At 40.3% G+C, this 18612-nt stretch overlaps 1 protein-coding gene across 3 annotated transcripts in view; it reads right to left on the bottom strand.

The window, feature by feature from the left end:
* abhd17c (abhydrolase domain containing 17C, depalmitoylase) overlaps positions 1 to 15221 on the bottom strand; it is a 43403-nt gene extending 28182 nt beyond the window's left edge. The window contains exons 1-2 of one of the 3 annotated variants that reach the window (XM_053238110.1): positions 15025 to 15221; positions 14307 to 14803 (exon numbers count right to left, since the gene is read on the bottom strand). In XM_053238110.1, the coding sequence (XP_053094085.1) occupies positions 14307 to 14791 (485 nt within the window). In that variant the 5' untranslated portion in view covers positions 14792 to 14803; positions 15025 to 15221. Of the gene's footprint in view, positions 1 to 14306 lie in introns of all 3 variants that reach the window. The other 2 variants (XM_053238109.1, XM_026930761.3) reach the window with 2 other exon arrangements.
* Between the last annotated feature and the right edge of the window lie 3391 nt (positions 15222 to 18612).

Below are 18612 nucleotides of genomic sequence, written 5' to 3'. Positions count from 1 at the left end.
TGTATCTGCACTTTACATAGTCCTGTGTACTGTGCCACTGTTTTATTCTGTGTTGCACCACGGTCCTGAGAAAATGACATTTAGAACTATTGTATACAAGCTACACAGAAGAATGACAATGAAGACCATGTGACTTGACTAAACTACAGTGGACACAAATCAGATCTTAGTCTTACACACTGTGTTTGCTCATATAGTCCTGTACGATTATGCAGACTTGAGATCTTGTCCACCCGAGACTGTTTTGACACATTTCTTGCATATATCCATCAAGTGAACACATAAGGGACATAAATGATTAGTCTCTAAGGCTTACTTCCTTTACGATCAGGTTTACTATCGGCATGTGTTCTACGTCTGCCTCCAAAAATTTCAGTTCATTCATGTTAACACATTAATAATCCTATTGCTGCCTTTTATACTTACAACTGCTGTGATAAAATGTGTTCTGCTTCTTTTACTGGACCGTACATTAAATTTTACTAAAAATCTTACTAGTTGCGCAACGCAGCTCTGATTTACAATCCGTTGATACATGTGCCTTAGATGTTTCTACTGACAAAAACATGATAAACTTAATTACATGTCTATGTCAGAATACCTGTTTTAAGAGGACGACCCTTGACCTCACGCAGTCCATAAAGAGTTACTTCATGTGTAAACACTCTGATTTACTGCATCGAGACAAACTCGTAAAGCTGCTGTACAACCATCTTTACTGCGCCGCAGTTTGTGTTGATCTGAGCAGATGAAAACAAGATAGGACTGAAAGCGGAGACTCGGGTCGTTAAAGAAAAATGAACTGACGCATGAGGAGGCATGGAAAGCATGCAACAGACACGGGGCATAATAAACCGACCACTATACTAACACTAACATTGTCTCACAGGATATTTAGATTTCGGTTTCAGTCATGAGATTTGTCTTGATTCCTAAGAAGAGTAAGAAGAGGACACGCGAGTTTATCCGGACTCAGTGACCGAGCTCGCGACAGGGTCGGTTCCGTTCTTACTGCTCCGATAAGCCTTGTAAATATAAACGAAATGTGAAAGCTGACGGGAGACAATGTTAATTAGCACTGGTGCCTGGAGCATTTACTGAAAATATCCTATATTGCTTCCGCCCAACGTGTCTGACCCTGCATATACAGAAGGGACCGAACGTCTGCGCGCACTACCAAGAAGTCGATTTCAATTACAAAACATAATTGTCAAGTTAGATTTTGTAAACAAGACTCAGTACATTAGGGATTGTTAGGTTGTTATGGTGCACATAATTTTGTAACAACTCCATCAATATTAAGTGTTCACAATAAAAATATTACCAATTTAAAAACAAAACCAGGTGCTGCATGAACAAGATAAAGTGCATTATGAGTATTTTAGAGCTCATGCCTTGGACACTACCTCTAGGCAGTGCATTGTGGGATTTCATGGGCATTCTGGAAATTCTCCCCTGCGCTTTCAGACATTAGTAGAAGTAGAAGAACTCCTGATGCAGTGAATAGTGTGCGGTTTCAGACAGACGTATGGATCTAGTTCCTTAAATGTAAACAAACTAGTAGTCTAATTTAAACCAGTGCGAACCTGACCAAGCGTCTGCTAAGGATCGCCAGACATTCATGTCAGTGAACGTGGTCCTTATTTGAACTTTATTTGATCTGAAACTTGCTCATGCCTGCACCACAGTCAGGTGTCAGATATGAAGCTCAAATAAAGACTACGTACATTAACATGAATGTCTGGCAATGTAGATGCCTGCTCGAGGTCATGGTATTTAGGGCCAGAGTTTTGGGAAGTCACAGCCAGACACAAAAGGAACGAGAAGCATTGGAGTAAGGAACTTGACTGAGTTAAAATATAAACAGTGATGTACCCATTCAGCCATACACCGTGACTAGTGAAACCACAACACCATAACAACCCTAATGCATGCATACTAATTCACTCTAGATTTAAAAAAAAAAAAAAAAAAAAAAAAAAAAAAAAGGGGCACGTCATAATAAAGTATAGTGTTAGCTAGCTATTCAAGCGCATTCATTCAAACGCCAACTAGTAGGCGAAGACTCAGTGTAGCCATAGCTAGTATCCTTTTCAAAGAATGTTTCTAATGTAGCTTATTGTGTTTGCTCCCTTGAGAACGAGTCAGATACTCATTAGGGCCTTTCGCACCGCTTTAGTTCCAGAACTAAATTTACAGTACTATAGTACCGACAGTGGGCACTAGGAAGTGACGTAAGCCAGTCGACAGCGACGTCGTTTGTGCGCAGCATTCAACAACAGAAACAAAGAACAACGTAAACAACCGGAGGATGGAGCACGCTGTGATCGGAGCTGTGTTTTTGTTGTGTCTCGTGGGTTTCACAATAACGGACGTGGAACGTCGATGTATACGTAAAGCGATTGAAAGAATGGTATTTTTACACGGCGTTTTAAATCATGGCGGGTGAGGGCGTTTTCGTACGCGTTTGGCCAATCAACGTCTACTTATGTCATGGGTAGTTCCAGTTGTGCTGGTTAGACCCTGCTCCGGCTAATTTGGTTCTCGAAAAAGGCAGTCCGGGACTAAAATCGCACCCTGTTCCGGAGGTGCTAAAACGCCAAAAAGTGGGTAGTTCCACAATTAGTTCAGGTACTATGAAAAGGTTCCCGCGGTGCGAAAGGCCCTATTACTGTGGTGTTCTCACATCACACAAAATGCCTGGCTAGTAGGCATGAGACAGAATCAGTGTCTCAAGTAACGCAATACGAAATACTGGTGATACACTGAGGTGTACTGCGACGTTTGGGTCAATATCGTCTGTATCAGGATATGTCTCATATCGTGGCTTAGTGCATCATCTCATGCCAACTGTCTAGCATCGCTTCTCCTCCCCCCCCTCACCGGTAGTTGACTGTTGTGCTAGCAGCTTTACGCTGCACTTGAATTTGCTCAGCTTTGTTAGTTTTTCCACATACCTCGTGTTCCTGATTCTGAAAAGGTTGTACGTCACCTGCTGGTGACTGTTAACCTACTGAACCCATGTGACTGCTGGACAATTATAAATAAAGAACTAATAGCTCTGACACAAAATCTTTTCCTGGGGTCCTAAGCTTTTGATGATTTTTTTTCTAACTGCATTTTGAAAAGTTGCTCATTTTCATTTACTGGGCCATTACTATCTTACAAAAATTCAAGCATCAGCGACCCAAATACACAATGTACAGATTAAGAATCTACTGCGCAGGATGTCATTTGAAACTCGGTAGGGTGCCAGGTCCTCGGGACCGAAGCTGAGAAGCCCTGCCCTACTGTACACACATCATTTAGCAAGACGATGTGCTAAGAGAAGTGAGCTACCACACACTGTTTCTGCAATGAGTGTAAGCTCAGGAGCTGCGAGCTGGGGTGTTAATGAGACAGACCCTGAACTAAGATTAGTAGGAGAGAGATAGAAGCTCTGCTAATTACTGCAAGAGAGAGACACCTGCAGGGCTGACAGGTGCCACAGCCTGGGCACGGTCACACGTAGAAGGTGGGAGAGAGGAAAGCAGAGAAAAAAAAGAACGACAGAGGCAGTTAAACAGAAAGATGTCATACTGGGCTGAAGGATGGACTGTAATTGTGTCTATGAGCGATTATAAATTAACACTACACATGACTGCACACAAGCACATCATCCTGTCAGACTAGCAAGCCTGAGCAGAGACTGATTTCTTGCTTAAAGTCGCTGAGGTTTTCAGAATCTGGCTAAAAATGTTCTGCTCTTGTTTAGAGCAAATTAAGATTCTTCATCCCAAAACACATGGGATCCTTTTTTCCCCCCAATAAACTCAGATTGAATCCAAAGCTTGAGATTTCTTTCATCTTCAGTAACAGCTTTATCTTGCTCAGGGTTGTGGATCTGGAGCCTAACCCGGGACTGGGCTTGAGGTGGGAATGTACCCCGGATGGGGCATCAGTCCAGTCCTTCACAGGGCATCATGCACTAGGGCTGGGCGACGTACCAGCAAAATCAAGATACATTGTCAAAATATGCTTTTCTGAGATATTCTGAATACCTAATTGCATTTTTTTAAATTTAATTAATTGAACAAGAATAATTACAAACTAATTATAGACTGGAAGCACCTGATGTGATTTTGTAGTTAATCTTTTAAACCTTTTTGCAAAAAAAAAAATATATATATTTTAAAAATAAAGTATAAAAAAATTAATTATATATAAACAAATTTAAATATATGTTTATTATAAAACAGAATTACATTACATTATGTGTTTAACAATAATTAAAAAGATTATTACTGATACAAATTTATTATGTATTTTTATTTATTTATTTATTATTATTATTATTATTATTTTTTAAATGGAACAATACTACATTGCTGGAATGTTAAGCAAAACTTATATATATATATTCTTCCATTGCTCCATGCTCCAGTTCTGATGCTCACATGCCCATTGTAGGTGCTTTTTGGCAGTGGACAGGGGTCAGCATGGGCACTCTGACCAGTCTGCAGCTACGCAGCCCCATACACACCCCCATACGCAGCAAGCTGCAATGCACTGTGTGTTCTGGCACTTTTCTATCATAGCCAGCATTAACTTTTTCTGCAATTTGTGCTACAGTAGCTCTTCTGTTGGATCAGACCAGACAGACTAGCCTTCACTCCCCACAGGCAACAGTGAGCCTTGGGTGCCCATCACCCTGCCGCCAGTTTACCAGTTGTCCTTCCTTGGAGCACTTTTTGTAGGTTCTAACCACTGCATACCAGGAACACTCCACAATACCTGTCGTTTTAGAGATATTCTGACCCAGTCATGTAGCCATCACAATTTGGCCCTTGTCAAAGTCACTCAGATCCTTACGTGTGTCCATTTTTCCTGCTTCCAACACATCAACTTTGAGAACTGACTGTTCACTTGCTGCCAAAAATATCCCACTCCATGACAAGTGCAACAGTAACAAGATAATCAATGTTATTCACTTCACCTGTCAGTGGTTTTAATGTTATGGCTGATCGGTGTATATCTTAAAAATGAAATACGTTAGAAAAGCCTGTAAGAATCATGATGTAATATTTTTTGTCAAATCGCCCACCCCTATCTCACACACACACACACACACACACACACTCATCAAAGCCAATCCACTTTTACAAGGCAGCAGGAAACCAGAGAACCCGGAGGGAACCCACTCACTCAGACACGCTGAGAACATGCGACAGACAGTAAAAAGAGCTCAGAATCGAACCCTGGAGCTGCGAGACAGCAACGCTATCCACTGTGCTACCCTGAATCCTTACAAATTACCATATTTACTGAAATATTGACACCGCAATGAGATACAGTTTATTAAACATTCATTAAACATGTCGTGGGACAGGGTGGAATTGTGTAAATTTCATTTACATTCCTTCAAGCTCTGCGTAGCATGTTAAGTAGTGGGCTCAAACTCATGAGGCGAATCATACCTGTGAACCCTCAGTGATTAAACCCTGCTCACTCCGCACTCCTGTACACTGTGCAAGGATAAAGGAGGGAACCCAGCGTGGGATGAGATTAACAGGCAGGAATGAATGCACACGGCCCAGTGAACAGGCGCGTAACTCCTGAGTTCTCGACTAAAGCACTCCAAAATGGAGCAGTGGATGATAAACACTCTGAAATCCCTCACTAGAGGATGCAAGATCGAGTTGCAAATACAACCTGAGCTGAATCAACACCTGGGAAGGGATGTGGGGGGAGAGAATTCACATTGGCCTTTCACTTCAGTAAACAAATCCATTTTAAAGACAATCAATTTTCAAACTTTGCTGCAAGGATTCAGAGGCAGGAAAATGTTTTTAATATCCCTCACATAAATAACACAAGTCTGTTTTGGGCTTGCTGTACGGTAAACTGCTGATTTATTGTTTACGAATAATCGTCCAAAAAGAAATGGAAAAGCAGGACAGGCGTAAAAGCCATTATCTCATGCCTGTTTTGTTTAGGACGGAAATGTACTGCTGATCAAACACGGCAAAACATGTCAATCTAAGGTACACAGGGACAAAAAGGAAAAGCAGTAAACGCTTTTTTTCTGAATTTGTCTCATTCTTATATATCTGTTTTTAATAACGGAAGGGGATTTGACAGACATGGAATTTACATCTGATCTACTCATAAGTGGAGAGTAATATGTGATAGCCGTTCACACCAAGTATTTCACCTGGTGTCTCGAATTTGCCTTTAGTGAACACTTCTAATGGCATTATGTGACAAGATAAGTTGAGTTGCCATATCTGCAAAAAGTAATCATATACCACATACAAAAAGTCTGCTGAACTGCATTTCAACTGATGAAACCCGAATAACATGACACTGTACGAAAATAACGCAAAAAGGCTTCCGTCTCATGCCGCATCACACCTTATTTTCATATAATAGCATGGTCTGGAGCATGTTATTCCGCATATACCACAGCAATTTGCAAATAATTATAGTTTTGCCTGGTCATGGTTTATAGTTACATTTAAAATTGTGGAACAACTGAGACACAAGTTCTTGTTCTCACCTATGTTAAAGCTGCAATAAAACAGTCATTCTTAATCAGTCTCACTCACTCAAAAAGCTCATCCTGTCATTTTAACCATTTCTTAAATATAAATAAACAAATTTATAAATTCTCCCAAAAATAATGATTTAACAAATGTCTGGTCTGGGGACTTTCAACATGATCGACTGAAACATAATGAGCTCCAAAGCTGGCTAAAAAGCCCGATTTCCACAGCCTCTTTCAGGCACCGTAGATCACAGAGGGGCAGGAAGGTTGTGGAGGTAACCATTATAACGTTATTGTGTAACCATATAACACCTATAATGTGTGTTGGTCACTGTACTCAGGCTCTATCGTGATATCAGTCACTATCAATCACATTACCATGACAGGAATCTCGCAGGCTCTCCATGAAAGAACATGATCACCTGACCACTGTGCAGTCTGTATATTTTATAGAATATATTTATATTCTAGTCCCACAGAATGAGACTTCAGTTGAATTACATTCATAATTAAAAGAACACTGATATCGTACGTTTCGTCACACTTCTGCATCGTGACACAGTGTATTGTTATCACCAGCCTCTTTTTGCCTCTCAAATGTAATAACGCCTTTTATTTAAAAAAAAAAGATGCTTGTTAAACTTGAAACCAGAAAGTGCAAAGTTCTCTATCCTGAAGACTTTTTAATAACCACATTCGCTGATACTGCTCTGTGTGCTCAGGTCGGCCACTCACACACACACTATTTAAACACAAAATACTATTTAAACACAAGACTTTTTATCAGGTTACTTTTTATTGTAGGAAGGTGGTGTAATTTCTCCTCTTGATATTTTCACAGAGCACACTTTGCTTTGATCATTAATCCTATCGTCTCTTCATTAGCACAACAGTGTACACGAGGTTTATCATGTAATATCACATGGTACTGGAGCATTTGTACAATTATGACTAAATTACCATGGCATCGAAGCGATATCTGACACCAGTATCGGGATCATCAGTAACGAAGATGCCTCGAATGGCTTTCACAAAATGAGTAGAGCATGTAGGTTATTTGTAAGGATGTTATTCCAAATTTAAAATCCAGAAACTTCAATTAAAATCACCCTAACTGCATAAGGACAAAATCTGTTACTGAACATTGGTCTGGAAACGTAAACAAAAAAGCAAAACAAGCAAGCAACAAAATGGCAGGCAACTACTCATTAGATAAAACAGAGCTTCAATTATGGCTACAGTGACTTAACTAAGATTCCTAATTTTGTGCAAATTACATACATGAAAAAAACTAATACCCGGGTAGAAAACATTTAAGACTAAAAAAAAGCACTACATAAAAAAAAAAAAAAAAAAAAAAAAACACCCCACACAGTCCCCAAAAATCTGGACAGTGCATGTCCATAAGAAACAAACTGGAGGCAACTCTGGCAACTTGTCACCTTCTAGTGTCAACACAAGCCAAGTCTGCTTCAATCCACTGAAAGTGAAACTCTTTGGGTATACTGAACCATACTTCATACGCACACTTCCAACACCTTGAGCAAATCTGGCACAATTTCAGTAGAAGTAAAATGATTTGGGAAAGGTGTCGGGTGGTGATATGCTAATGCTTAAACAGATTAGCATGAACCTCGACTTTGAGCTAAATTTGCCGCTTGGCGAGTTAATTTATTCTGACGAGATTCAAAAGTTTTCAGTCTTTGTTTGAGCACTGAAATTTTTTTTTTTGAAGTTTTCAACTTTAATCTACCGTCTAAGATAACCTGGTAATGCAGTGCAATATGGATAAGCAAATGCAGTGTGACATTTTAAAAAAGGAAGCTATTAATTACTAGCTGTTTTTCAGCCAACAAGCAGAGTGTTGTGCATAAGGATTGTGTGCTGCACAGCCAGTCTGTAATAATTACCCAGACCACACATGGCTTTGTTCTGTTTTCAGCACGTATAGACTGCATTCAAATAAAGAACCGTGACACTTGCCCAACAGTGTAGGCAGATCATTTTCACCTACAAGTATCACCTTTGTGCAGTGGGGAATAAAACAATCAAAATATATAAACCAGAACAAATACAGAGTGGAGGAAACTTGAAACAATCATTTCTCAGCAGATTACCACCTCGATAAGCAGCATAAATATTACTGAACCTAAATCTTATACATTTTTCGTGGCAAAAACAGACTGCCACTCATCATCCCTAAACACTTTATCACATTATCAGTAGACGTACAGCATTGAGTAAGTCTCAAAAGTACTTCGTGCTGCCAAAACAGCTCTGACCCGTCGAAGCATGCACTCCACAAGACCTCGGACGGTGTGCTGTGGTATCTGGCACAAAGACGTTAACAGCAGATCCTTTAAGTCCTGTAAGTTGTGAGGTGGGGCCTCCATGGATCGGACTTGTTTGTCCAGCACATCCCACAGATGCTCGATCGGAATGAGATCTGGGGAATTTGGAGGCCAAGTCAACACCTTGATCTCTTTGTTATGTTCCTTAAACCATTCTTGAACAAGGGTGCATTTTCCAGCTGAAAGAGGCCACTGCCATTTGGGAATACCGTTGCCATGAAAGGGTGTACTTGGTTTGCAACAATATTTAGGTAGGTGGTATGTGTCAAAGTAACGTCCACATGAATGCCAGGACCTAAGATTTCCCAGCAGAACATTCCCCAGAGCATCATACTGCCTCCACCAGCTTGCCTTCTGCATCCTGGTGCCATCTCTTTCTCAGGTAAACAAGACACATGCACCCGGTCGTCCACATGAAGTAAAAGAAAATGTGATTCATCAGACCAGACCACCTTCTTCCATCGCTCCATGGTCCAATTCTGATGCTTACATGCCCATTGTAGGTGCTTTTTGCGGTGGACAGGGGTCAGCATGGGCACTGTGACCAGCCTTCGGCTACGTAGCCCCATACACAGCAAGCTGCAATGCACTGTGTGTTCTGACACTTTTCTATCATAGCCAGCATTAACTTTTTCAGCAATTTGTGCTACAGTAGCTCTTCTGTGGGGTCAGACCAGACAGACTAGCCTTCACTCCTGGAACACCCCACAAGACCTGCCATTTTGGAGATGCTCAGATTCTTACGCGTGTCCATTTTTCCTGCTTCCAACTCATCAACTTTGAGAACTGACTGTTCACTTGCTGCCTAATATATCCCACCCCTTGACAAGTGCCACAGTAATGAGATAATCAATATTATTCGCTTCACCTGTCAGTGGTATTAATGTTATAGCCGATCGGTGTATATGCAACACAAGCACAGAGGTTGCGAACAACGTCTATTTGAGCCATTCTGCAATCTGAACTCAACCTTCCAGTCACTAGTGCAGAACCACAGGCCAGATTTTCCACCATTTAATGTTTCACTTTGGATGCAGGACATATGACTCCGTAGTGACTTAAATGGACAAGCTTAACAGTCAGACAGTGTGAGACAGTGTGCATATCTGGTCATGTGACCTTTCAGAAAGAATGCACATCAACACTGAAACATAGGATATTATATAATTCGTCCACAGCTGTGTTGAATTCTTGATTCCGATTGGTGAGATGAAGATTTATTTCCTACCACAGCATGCTCAACAGCTCAAACAGCAGTTCCGACTGCAAGGCAAATCACAAGTTTACATGAATGTGCTCGTTCCAATACGTTACCTTTTCTAGAGGAACAACTTACACAAGGATTTGTATGGCAGACTCGCAACATAAACCGATTCATTTATTAAACAAAAACATGCGCAAGGAGATGTTTATTTGGAATTTCTTGTTGGGAAGCGGTCTCCAATGTTAGCACTTTGAAAAGGCTATAACTTTTATATTTTCAGACATGGGAGAGTCTTCAGAGCAGAGGGCTTTGCACTTTCCAGCTTCGCCAAGCTGTGTTTTTGTCTTATTAACTTGAAATGAGGAAAAAATAAAGAGAAGCTGGTGAGGGAACAATGGTATAGTTTCACTGGTGTTCCGCAAACATTAAAGAAATTTTATCATGTGTCATTCTTCAATTAAAAAAAATGGTCAGTGCTGGCCTATTGCTGTGGTATAAGAGGAAAAAAACACTTTGAGACATGACGTTATAGGAAACTGATCATCCTCAAGGTGGTAATTGTAACTACACCATGCGGTCAATGATTATTTTCCTATAACTGCATTCCCCGTCACATTTTATTCCTTACATACTGACTTTTCACACTTGGTCCGAATACGAGTCCACGCTCAGGACAGATTCTGGGCTCATAAACGCAGGTTTGCATTCACATAAAAGAATTCCTTCCAACCTGTGACTTGATTGTGCAATTCCATGTCACTTTTGTGCATTATGGTTTGCAAAATGATAAGCACTAGGTTTATATGTTTTTTGTTTTTTATTATTTTTCCCGTGGCGCAAACACTCAAGTGGCAAAGAAAAGCACATTTTGAATGCGCGGCATGCAGGAACACCTGCCTTTTTCACTGTGCTTGGTGCAATCTCTAGCACCACAAATGCGAGCTAATTACAGTGCTCCAGTGCTATGGAAGTCTGGGTTTATATTTATATCAATTACCATAATAAATATTCCCCCTGCGTCACACAAGCAGAAAAGGCAGTAATGTGACAAGTTGAATCAATCATGTTACTCGGCATGTGGCCTCGAGCACGGTTTCGTTTCCACACCTTTTTCAAGAGGACCAGGAATCGGATCTCTGGACCGCCCCCTGGCTCAAAAACAGTGTTCACACTTAACTGATCGTACCAAACTGGGCGCTTAAGCGGCCCAGAGTCCAGGAAGAAATGCAAGTGTGAAAACGATCACAAAGTCTACAAGCTTAACATCAGTGAGATAGTATGCATATCTAGTCACATGCCCTTTCAGAGAGAACGCACACCATTATTATTATTATTGTTATTTTATTTTTGTTTTTTTGAAAAAGAAAAAAAAGAAGATATGCTAAATGTATCTGATATATTTATATACTAAAGATATATGGTAGTTTATCAGGGTTTTAGTATACATGTTTCTGAGTGAATGTGCTCCTTTTCTGTGCTATGAACATTTCCACTTGTCAGCTCACTGAACACCAAGCAACGGTAGAGACAGCCTAAAAAGTACATGTGTGTATGTGTGTGTGTGCGAGAGATCTAAATCAAGGAATTAGTCAGTTTCTCAGCAACACTACTCTCTCTCTCTCTCTCTCTCTTAAGACTTTGTAGTGTGCATATGCAGTCAGACTGAAGACTGGCGCTATATTGATTTGTGAGAGATCAATAAAGTTCCAGCCTCATCTCCAGACTCTTTTGTTGCAGAATTTCCCACAGACTTCTACGCAGGTCTAATTACCAGTTCACACAACAGCCATTCTTGCCTTGTGTCACACACTCTGTATTCTGGTCATCAGGACTTCCTGACTGAAGCAGGGTTGAGCTAAATGCAAACAGTTAACCAGGAAGATAAAGCCACTAAATTAGCTTTTTCGGGAAGCAGCCGGATAAATGAGTAACATGAGAAAATGAGAACTCCGTATTATATGATCAGGGACGGCACGAAACAGTGGAGCTTTGTGTACATTAGTGAAAAGCACCTTAACGCTTAAATCATCTCCTTTGGTATACTCACTGAACAGGAAACAACTAACAAAGGAGGACTTACATCTTGGAAATTATTTGAATGTTTAAATATAAGCTATTTAGGCCTATCCTGTAGTTTGGATTCAATTCAAATTTAATTCAATTTTATTTGTATAGCGCTTTTAACAATGGACAGTCACAAAGCAGCTTTACAGAAATATATAAATAATTTATAAATGTATATGTATAAATTTATCCCTAATGAGCAAGGCAGAGGTGACGGCGGCAAGGAAAAACTCCCTGAGACGATATAAGGAAGAAAAATTGAGAAGAACCAGACGAATAAAATCGAATGATTGCCATTATTAATCCAGAAATACTTCTAGTTGTGTGACGTTTCATTTTGTCTGTTCATTAACACGACAGCATACACAAGGCATACGTCGCATGCTGTCGTGTTAATGAACAGTCACATTTTTTTTTTTTAAACAAATATGAGTAAAGGAGCACAGTATCAGAAAGATACAAAATACTGGCACTGACATATTCCTAGTAATCTTGCTAACAGGAGTTATATTAAGCTTAAAGTTCACTACAATACACTGCACTAGACATCCTTTCTGGAGTGTTGTTGACCTCGAATTCCTGCATTATGGACAGATAGAGTAAACTACCACTACACACACATGCAAACTAGCAACACCACTTGTATAAGCTACTTAACTGCTTTTTTAAATGAAGGACAGCAAAAGCGAAAAAGCTTATACCATGGATGCACAGTATCTAGTTTGATGATCATTACTGCGATTATGTTCTCTGCAACACCAACACATCCCAGAGGCCTAACATATCCAAACGAGCCCAACCATTTCTTGTGTGATCAATCACAATGCATTACACACGTGGTTGGCTGAATTCATTGAACGCATTAACATGCTCCAAATAATACAAGGTTTTCCCCGCTGTACTAAATTTAATGCAGTGTCTAACTGCATCCGTTTCATAACCCTTTATTATGTACCAATTATTATGTATAAGAAAAGTCAAGTAAGGGCTAAAGGGTTTGATCAGAGGCTCCTGGGATGGTTAATGGTTCGAGCTTTACAGAAGGTTCAAATTGGAAGCGTTTCTGAAAGGGTTCTCTTTAACAACAAGAAAATCTCTTTAAAGCTAACGTTTTGTCATGAATGCCTTTAATTGTAAAATACATTGCACAGACACCCATAACCATTACTAATGAATATAATCCAACTATTCAAACATTATTATTATTATTATTATTATTATATTATTATTATGGCCGAGCAGCTGTACGCAAGCCTAAGATCACTGAGATCGCTCCAGCCAAGCATCAGATGGAGTGGTGTTAAGCACACAACCACTGGACTCTGGAGCTGTAGGAATGTTCTCTGGAGTGATGAATGATGCATCACTATGATGGACGAATCAGAGTTTGGAGAATGACAGGAGAACACCACCTACCGGAATGCATAGTGCCAACACTAATGTTTGATGTAGAAGGCATAGTACAGGTCTGGGGCTGTTTTTCAGGGTTTGGGCCCCTTAGTTCCACTAAAGAATAACGTTAACACTATAGCATACAAACGCATTTCACACAATTGTATGCTTCCAACTTTTTTGCAACAGTTTGGGGAAAGAGCTTTCCTGTTCCAGCATGACAATGCCCCTGTGCACAAAGCGAGGTCCTTTGGTTTGACGAGTTTGGTGTGGAGGAACTCCAGCAGCCTGCACAGAGCCCTGACCTCAACCCCACTGAACACCTTTAGGATGGACTGGAACGCTGACTGCGAGCTCCTCAGCTTACAATGCCTGGCTTCATAAATGCTCTTTTGACTGGATGGGCACAAAATAATTCCCGCAGACATGATACAAATTTCCACCAAAATAAAAATAAGTACATCACAGATCCCTTGGCTATGTTTACAGATCCTGCATTGAGAACTAGTATTTTCGGGTACTAATTAGAGTCTGTGTGTGTGTGTGTATGTGCCTGCAATCAGACTATAAATCAAATGTTAATTTTGCATGGATGTAAATGACTGCTATTAAATGTCGGACAGTGGTTAAATGCTCATGATGGTGTTTTACACTGCTGTGTGTTAATCCTGTACAGTGATGACTCATAAGAGTACAAGAAGTTGGAAGATGTTCATTGCACGCCAGCAGCTTGGACTGTAATACTCAGTGATGCTGGGATTGTACTCACTTTGTCCTGAGCACCTGCCAGGCCGCCTCGATGTCAGCGTACAGGTTCTTCTCGGACGGTTTCCCGGTGCTCACTCCGTAGCCGGAGTAGTCGTAGGAGAAGACGTTGCAGTTGATGCGGGAGCCGAGGCCGATGTAGAAGCTGCACATCTGCCCGAGATCCACGGCGTTCCCGTGCGAGAAGAGCAGCGTGTAGCGGCTGCTGGGCGCGCAGCGGACAAACATGCAGAGCACGCGGTTGCCGCGGCTCGTGCGCGTGCCGAACACCTCCACGGCGTCCAGCTCGCGCTGGGAGTACTGCCAATCCGCGCGCTCGCTCAGGTGCAGGCTGCACGCGCCCTCGGCATCCGTGTGCACCGAGTACGTAGGCTCCGGGGGCAGGAAGGCAAGCTTAGCGGCGATGCGGCTCGGGCAGGGCGGGCAGCAGAACAGCCAGCACAGCTCGCCCAGGGAGAAGCCGTTCATTCTCGGGCCTTGCTCAGGCATTGATGCGCTGTACTACTAATGTTAAACCACAATGTACGAGAGAAAAAAACACTAAGCTTGGATAACGACTAATTTAATAAACTAGCTAATTACTACAAGCTAGGCTGAAAGCTAATAAGCTCGCTAATACAGCGTTAGCTAGATATCGCTATAGGTTTCCGCTTTCTTGCGCTCTTGATAGTTCAAAACTAACACTAACAATTATCGTTTAACATCTTAAGATCTTTGCTTACCACAAATACGCCGTTGCTAATTAAAGCCTCCGAGCCTTTAAATTAAAAAAATCCAATCCAACTGTAAGTTAGCTTAGCCATACACAATGGAAGCAGCCATTTCTCCTGCTACACTTAGGCCAAATATAAGACTTCCGGTAGAAGCGGAAATCCGGTCCTGGGGGAAGCCAATGATGTCGCGACTCAGTGCCAGAGTGAAAGACAGAAGTGTTAGGTTTTTATTTTTGTCTTTACAAGAAAGAAGGCTCTGAATTAATTTGAATTAATTTATTTTGTATTAATCCAAGCATTACTGCCACGTTGTACGTTTTGTTTATTTATTTATTTATTTTATGAAAATAGGGCACAAGGAAAAAACTTTTTATTTCATTTTTGTTGCCACACAAAAAAACTTTCCATATTATTTCCATAAATTTATCTTTTTTAATAAACTATTGTCCTGTTTTTAAGTATTTCTACTTGTTTTGCCACACAAAATCTAGAAATCAAATATTCATCAATCCCACAAATGAACAATGGCCACTGCTGTACGAACAGAGCCTTGAAGTACAAGCTGTTGTACAAGCTGTGTACTCCAGAACCTTATTCTGTTTCTGTAAAAGTTATGATTAAAACTGGGAACAACATATGCAGATTAAAATATATTTAAATTGCAGCACCCGGTCATCCACCTTGACCATCACCATGTTAAAAAGCATGTAGTAATCCTATTGTTTTAAAGCTGCTGTAGCCTCAGATTCCTGTTTTTGGCTGACAGGAGTGGAACCTAATGTGGGCTACTGTAACTCCAATAACCACGCTTTACAACTGTGGTGAGTAGAAAAGCATCTCAGAGTACACAACACATCAAGCCTTGTGACTACAACAGCAGAATACCACATTAGGTTCCACTCCTGTCAGCCAAAAACAGGAATCTGAGGCTACAGCAGCTTTAAAACAATACATATTACAAAACTCCAGAGACTTTTGTGCTTGAAAATCTGAATTTCTGAATTACTCAAACCAGCCCATCTGGCAACGACAACCATGCCACAGTGAAAGTCACTGAGATCATTTTTTTCCCCCATTCTGATGTTTAACGGCTGATTGGATAATTGCAAGAATGATCAATATACACAGTGAGAACAAACTGTTTTATTTAAATGATTTCACCTTCTAAAAACAAGAAAAAATAATTAAATTGGAATGTTGAAATTATTAGCAGATCTAATTTTTTTCTTTGTTCGTTTGGCCTATGACGTAATGAACAATGTAGTGCTCTTGACTTGATTGTATACTTGCTCTATGTAAAAAATAATAAGTACTGCCCTGAGTAAAATGTTACCTAATCAGGACTCTAGGTCACTGAGTTTTGACTTTGGTAAGTATATCAGATCAGGCCGTGGTGTCATATTAGCGTTCATTAGCTCATATGTCACTCTGAACTCTGGAACATCATCCCATCTGTGGAACAAAGATATTTTTCTAAAATCACTTTGTTACCAGAAATGGGGAACTAAAATAACTACATTCATATAAAACATCTACTATTCAAAACATAATAATAATATCATAGTGGCACATACCCAACTAATTGATTTACATGAATAACATCCTATAGTAACATCACGACCTTTGTAAAATAAAGTTCTTTCTGGGTTAAGAATGGAAGGGAAATAGAACTATATAACACTAAGCTCACAAACACATTAATTAATGTGATGATTATTGAATAACAAGCTTAACTGTTTATTTCTCAGGACTCAATCTTTCTTCAGAATCTTGATCTGTTCTTCATTGTTTTTCGTAGCCTTGTCTAACTTAATAGTCTCACCACGCAGAAGCCAAGAAATCAGCAGGAACTTTGGACAAAATGTCAAAACCACAGTAAGGCAATCAGACATTCACTGGTTCAGAGGCATAGTTGGTAAAGGACCAGGGCTGGCTCACTGTTTCTTTCAGATTATATAAGCAATACATTGAGTGTGATATCCAGGCTTGTGACAGGACTTTTGGATGAGCTATGCAGAAGAATGAACCAATGAACATCTCAGAGTGTTTTTAAATTTCACATGCTTGGGTCAGAGACTTTGGGTTCTTCGGCTGCAGTCCATTGAAAGAAACAGCAATCTGTGGTTTGGATTTCTACAGACATTTTGCCTAACTGACTATAATGTGTTTCTTGATGTGTTTGGGTCCTCAGTGGTATATAGATATAGCTATAGCGGTATATAGATTGTCTTACAGAAGCCTCCTCTTTTACTAGTTTTCCACACCCGCCTCAGGCTCCTATGTCTTATTGCCTGTGAGTTCAGCAACAAAAAATCTTACAACGAACAAAATAAAAAGGAACTGTTGGTTTAATCAGATTTCCAGAGGTAACACCTATTTATTGTAACTTATTATCAGAACAGATGGTCTTTTATAACCTAGCAGATTATAATGTTTGTGCTATTTCAGCACTTCTCTTTTATCTCTCACTCATACACCTTCTGCAGCAAATAAATTAAAGTTAGTTTCAAAAAGCCCAGAGTCAGGGGGTTTATTTTTATCTCTGCAGAATACTTATTAAAAAGGATCAGTTCTAATTGTGAGAACCAAATATTTTCTAAGAGTACTACTTGAAGAAAAAAAATGATGTTTGATCATTTGGAAATATCAGAGAGCCCATATTCTGACTTCTAATAAATCACGACAAAAGGCAATTGTGGTGAAAACCTTATCAAAGGTTGACAATGTTAGGTTACGGCAAATTGCTGGGTGTAGTAGAGCCTCTTTGCTAGATTGCTTAGTCTGAGTGGGTTGTAAGAGGCACTCGAGATCTCGGTCATGCACTTGTGCAGTGGTGTCTCATTCCTCCATTTGTACTCAGGTGTCACTAGTAAAGGTCAACTGGGATTTAATGAGAGGAAGTGACACAATAGGTTGTATGGGGGAAAGAATGGGGAGAAATGACCAGCCTTCCTGTCATCCATTTTTCCTGTATTTGTTCTCACCTCTCGTATTTTAGCCTGAGTCTTAGCAGTATCCCTATCTGCATAGTGCTTAATTGAACATTGATGCACAAACACACTCTGCTTTCTTTCTCTGATTTATTTCTATGTTTATGTGTTCTTTCAGCACGCTGTGAACGTTTGTGGTAATTGAGCAACCTGGTGTTTACAGACAGTAAATTACTCTATTAGATTTACTATGCACCAGGGTCCTGGTTCAATCCTGATCTTGGGTTACAGTCTGTGAAGAGGTTTGCATGTCCTCTTCATGGTTGTGTGGGTTTCTTCCAGGTTCTCTGCTTTTCTACCACCCCCAAAAACATGCCAGTAGGTGGGTCGCCATCTCTAAAATTACCCTTAGGTGTGAAGTGTGTGAATTTGCGTGTATGTGTGGTGCCCTGTGATGGACTGGTATCCCATCCAGGGTGTATTGCCTTATGCTTACCGTTCCCAGGATAGGCTTTGGATCTACCAGAACCTTGACCAAGATATGATGCTTACTAAAGATGAATTGCTTGAAGGAATATTTACTGTGTATTCCTATTATTATTGTAAATTAGACTTCTTTCACTCATAAGATTATAACCTTTGTATTCTGAGTGACAGATCACGAGTA

The sequence above is a fragment of the Pangasianodon hypophthalmus genome, chromosome 11 (genome assembly GCF_027358585.1).
Source record: "Pangasianodon hypophthalmus isolate fPanHyp1 chromosome 11, fPanHyp1.pri, whole genome shotgun sequence".
In the NCBI taxonomy this organism is placed as follows: domain Eukaryota; kingdom Metazoa; phylum Chordata; class Actinopteri; order Siluriformes; family Pangasiidae; genus Pangasianodon; species Pangasianodon hypophthalmus.
This window is presented reverse-complemented; position numbering and strand designations above follow the sequence as displayed.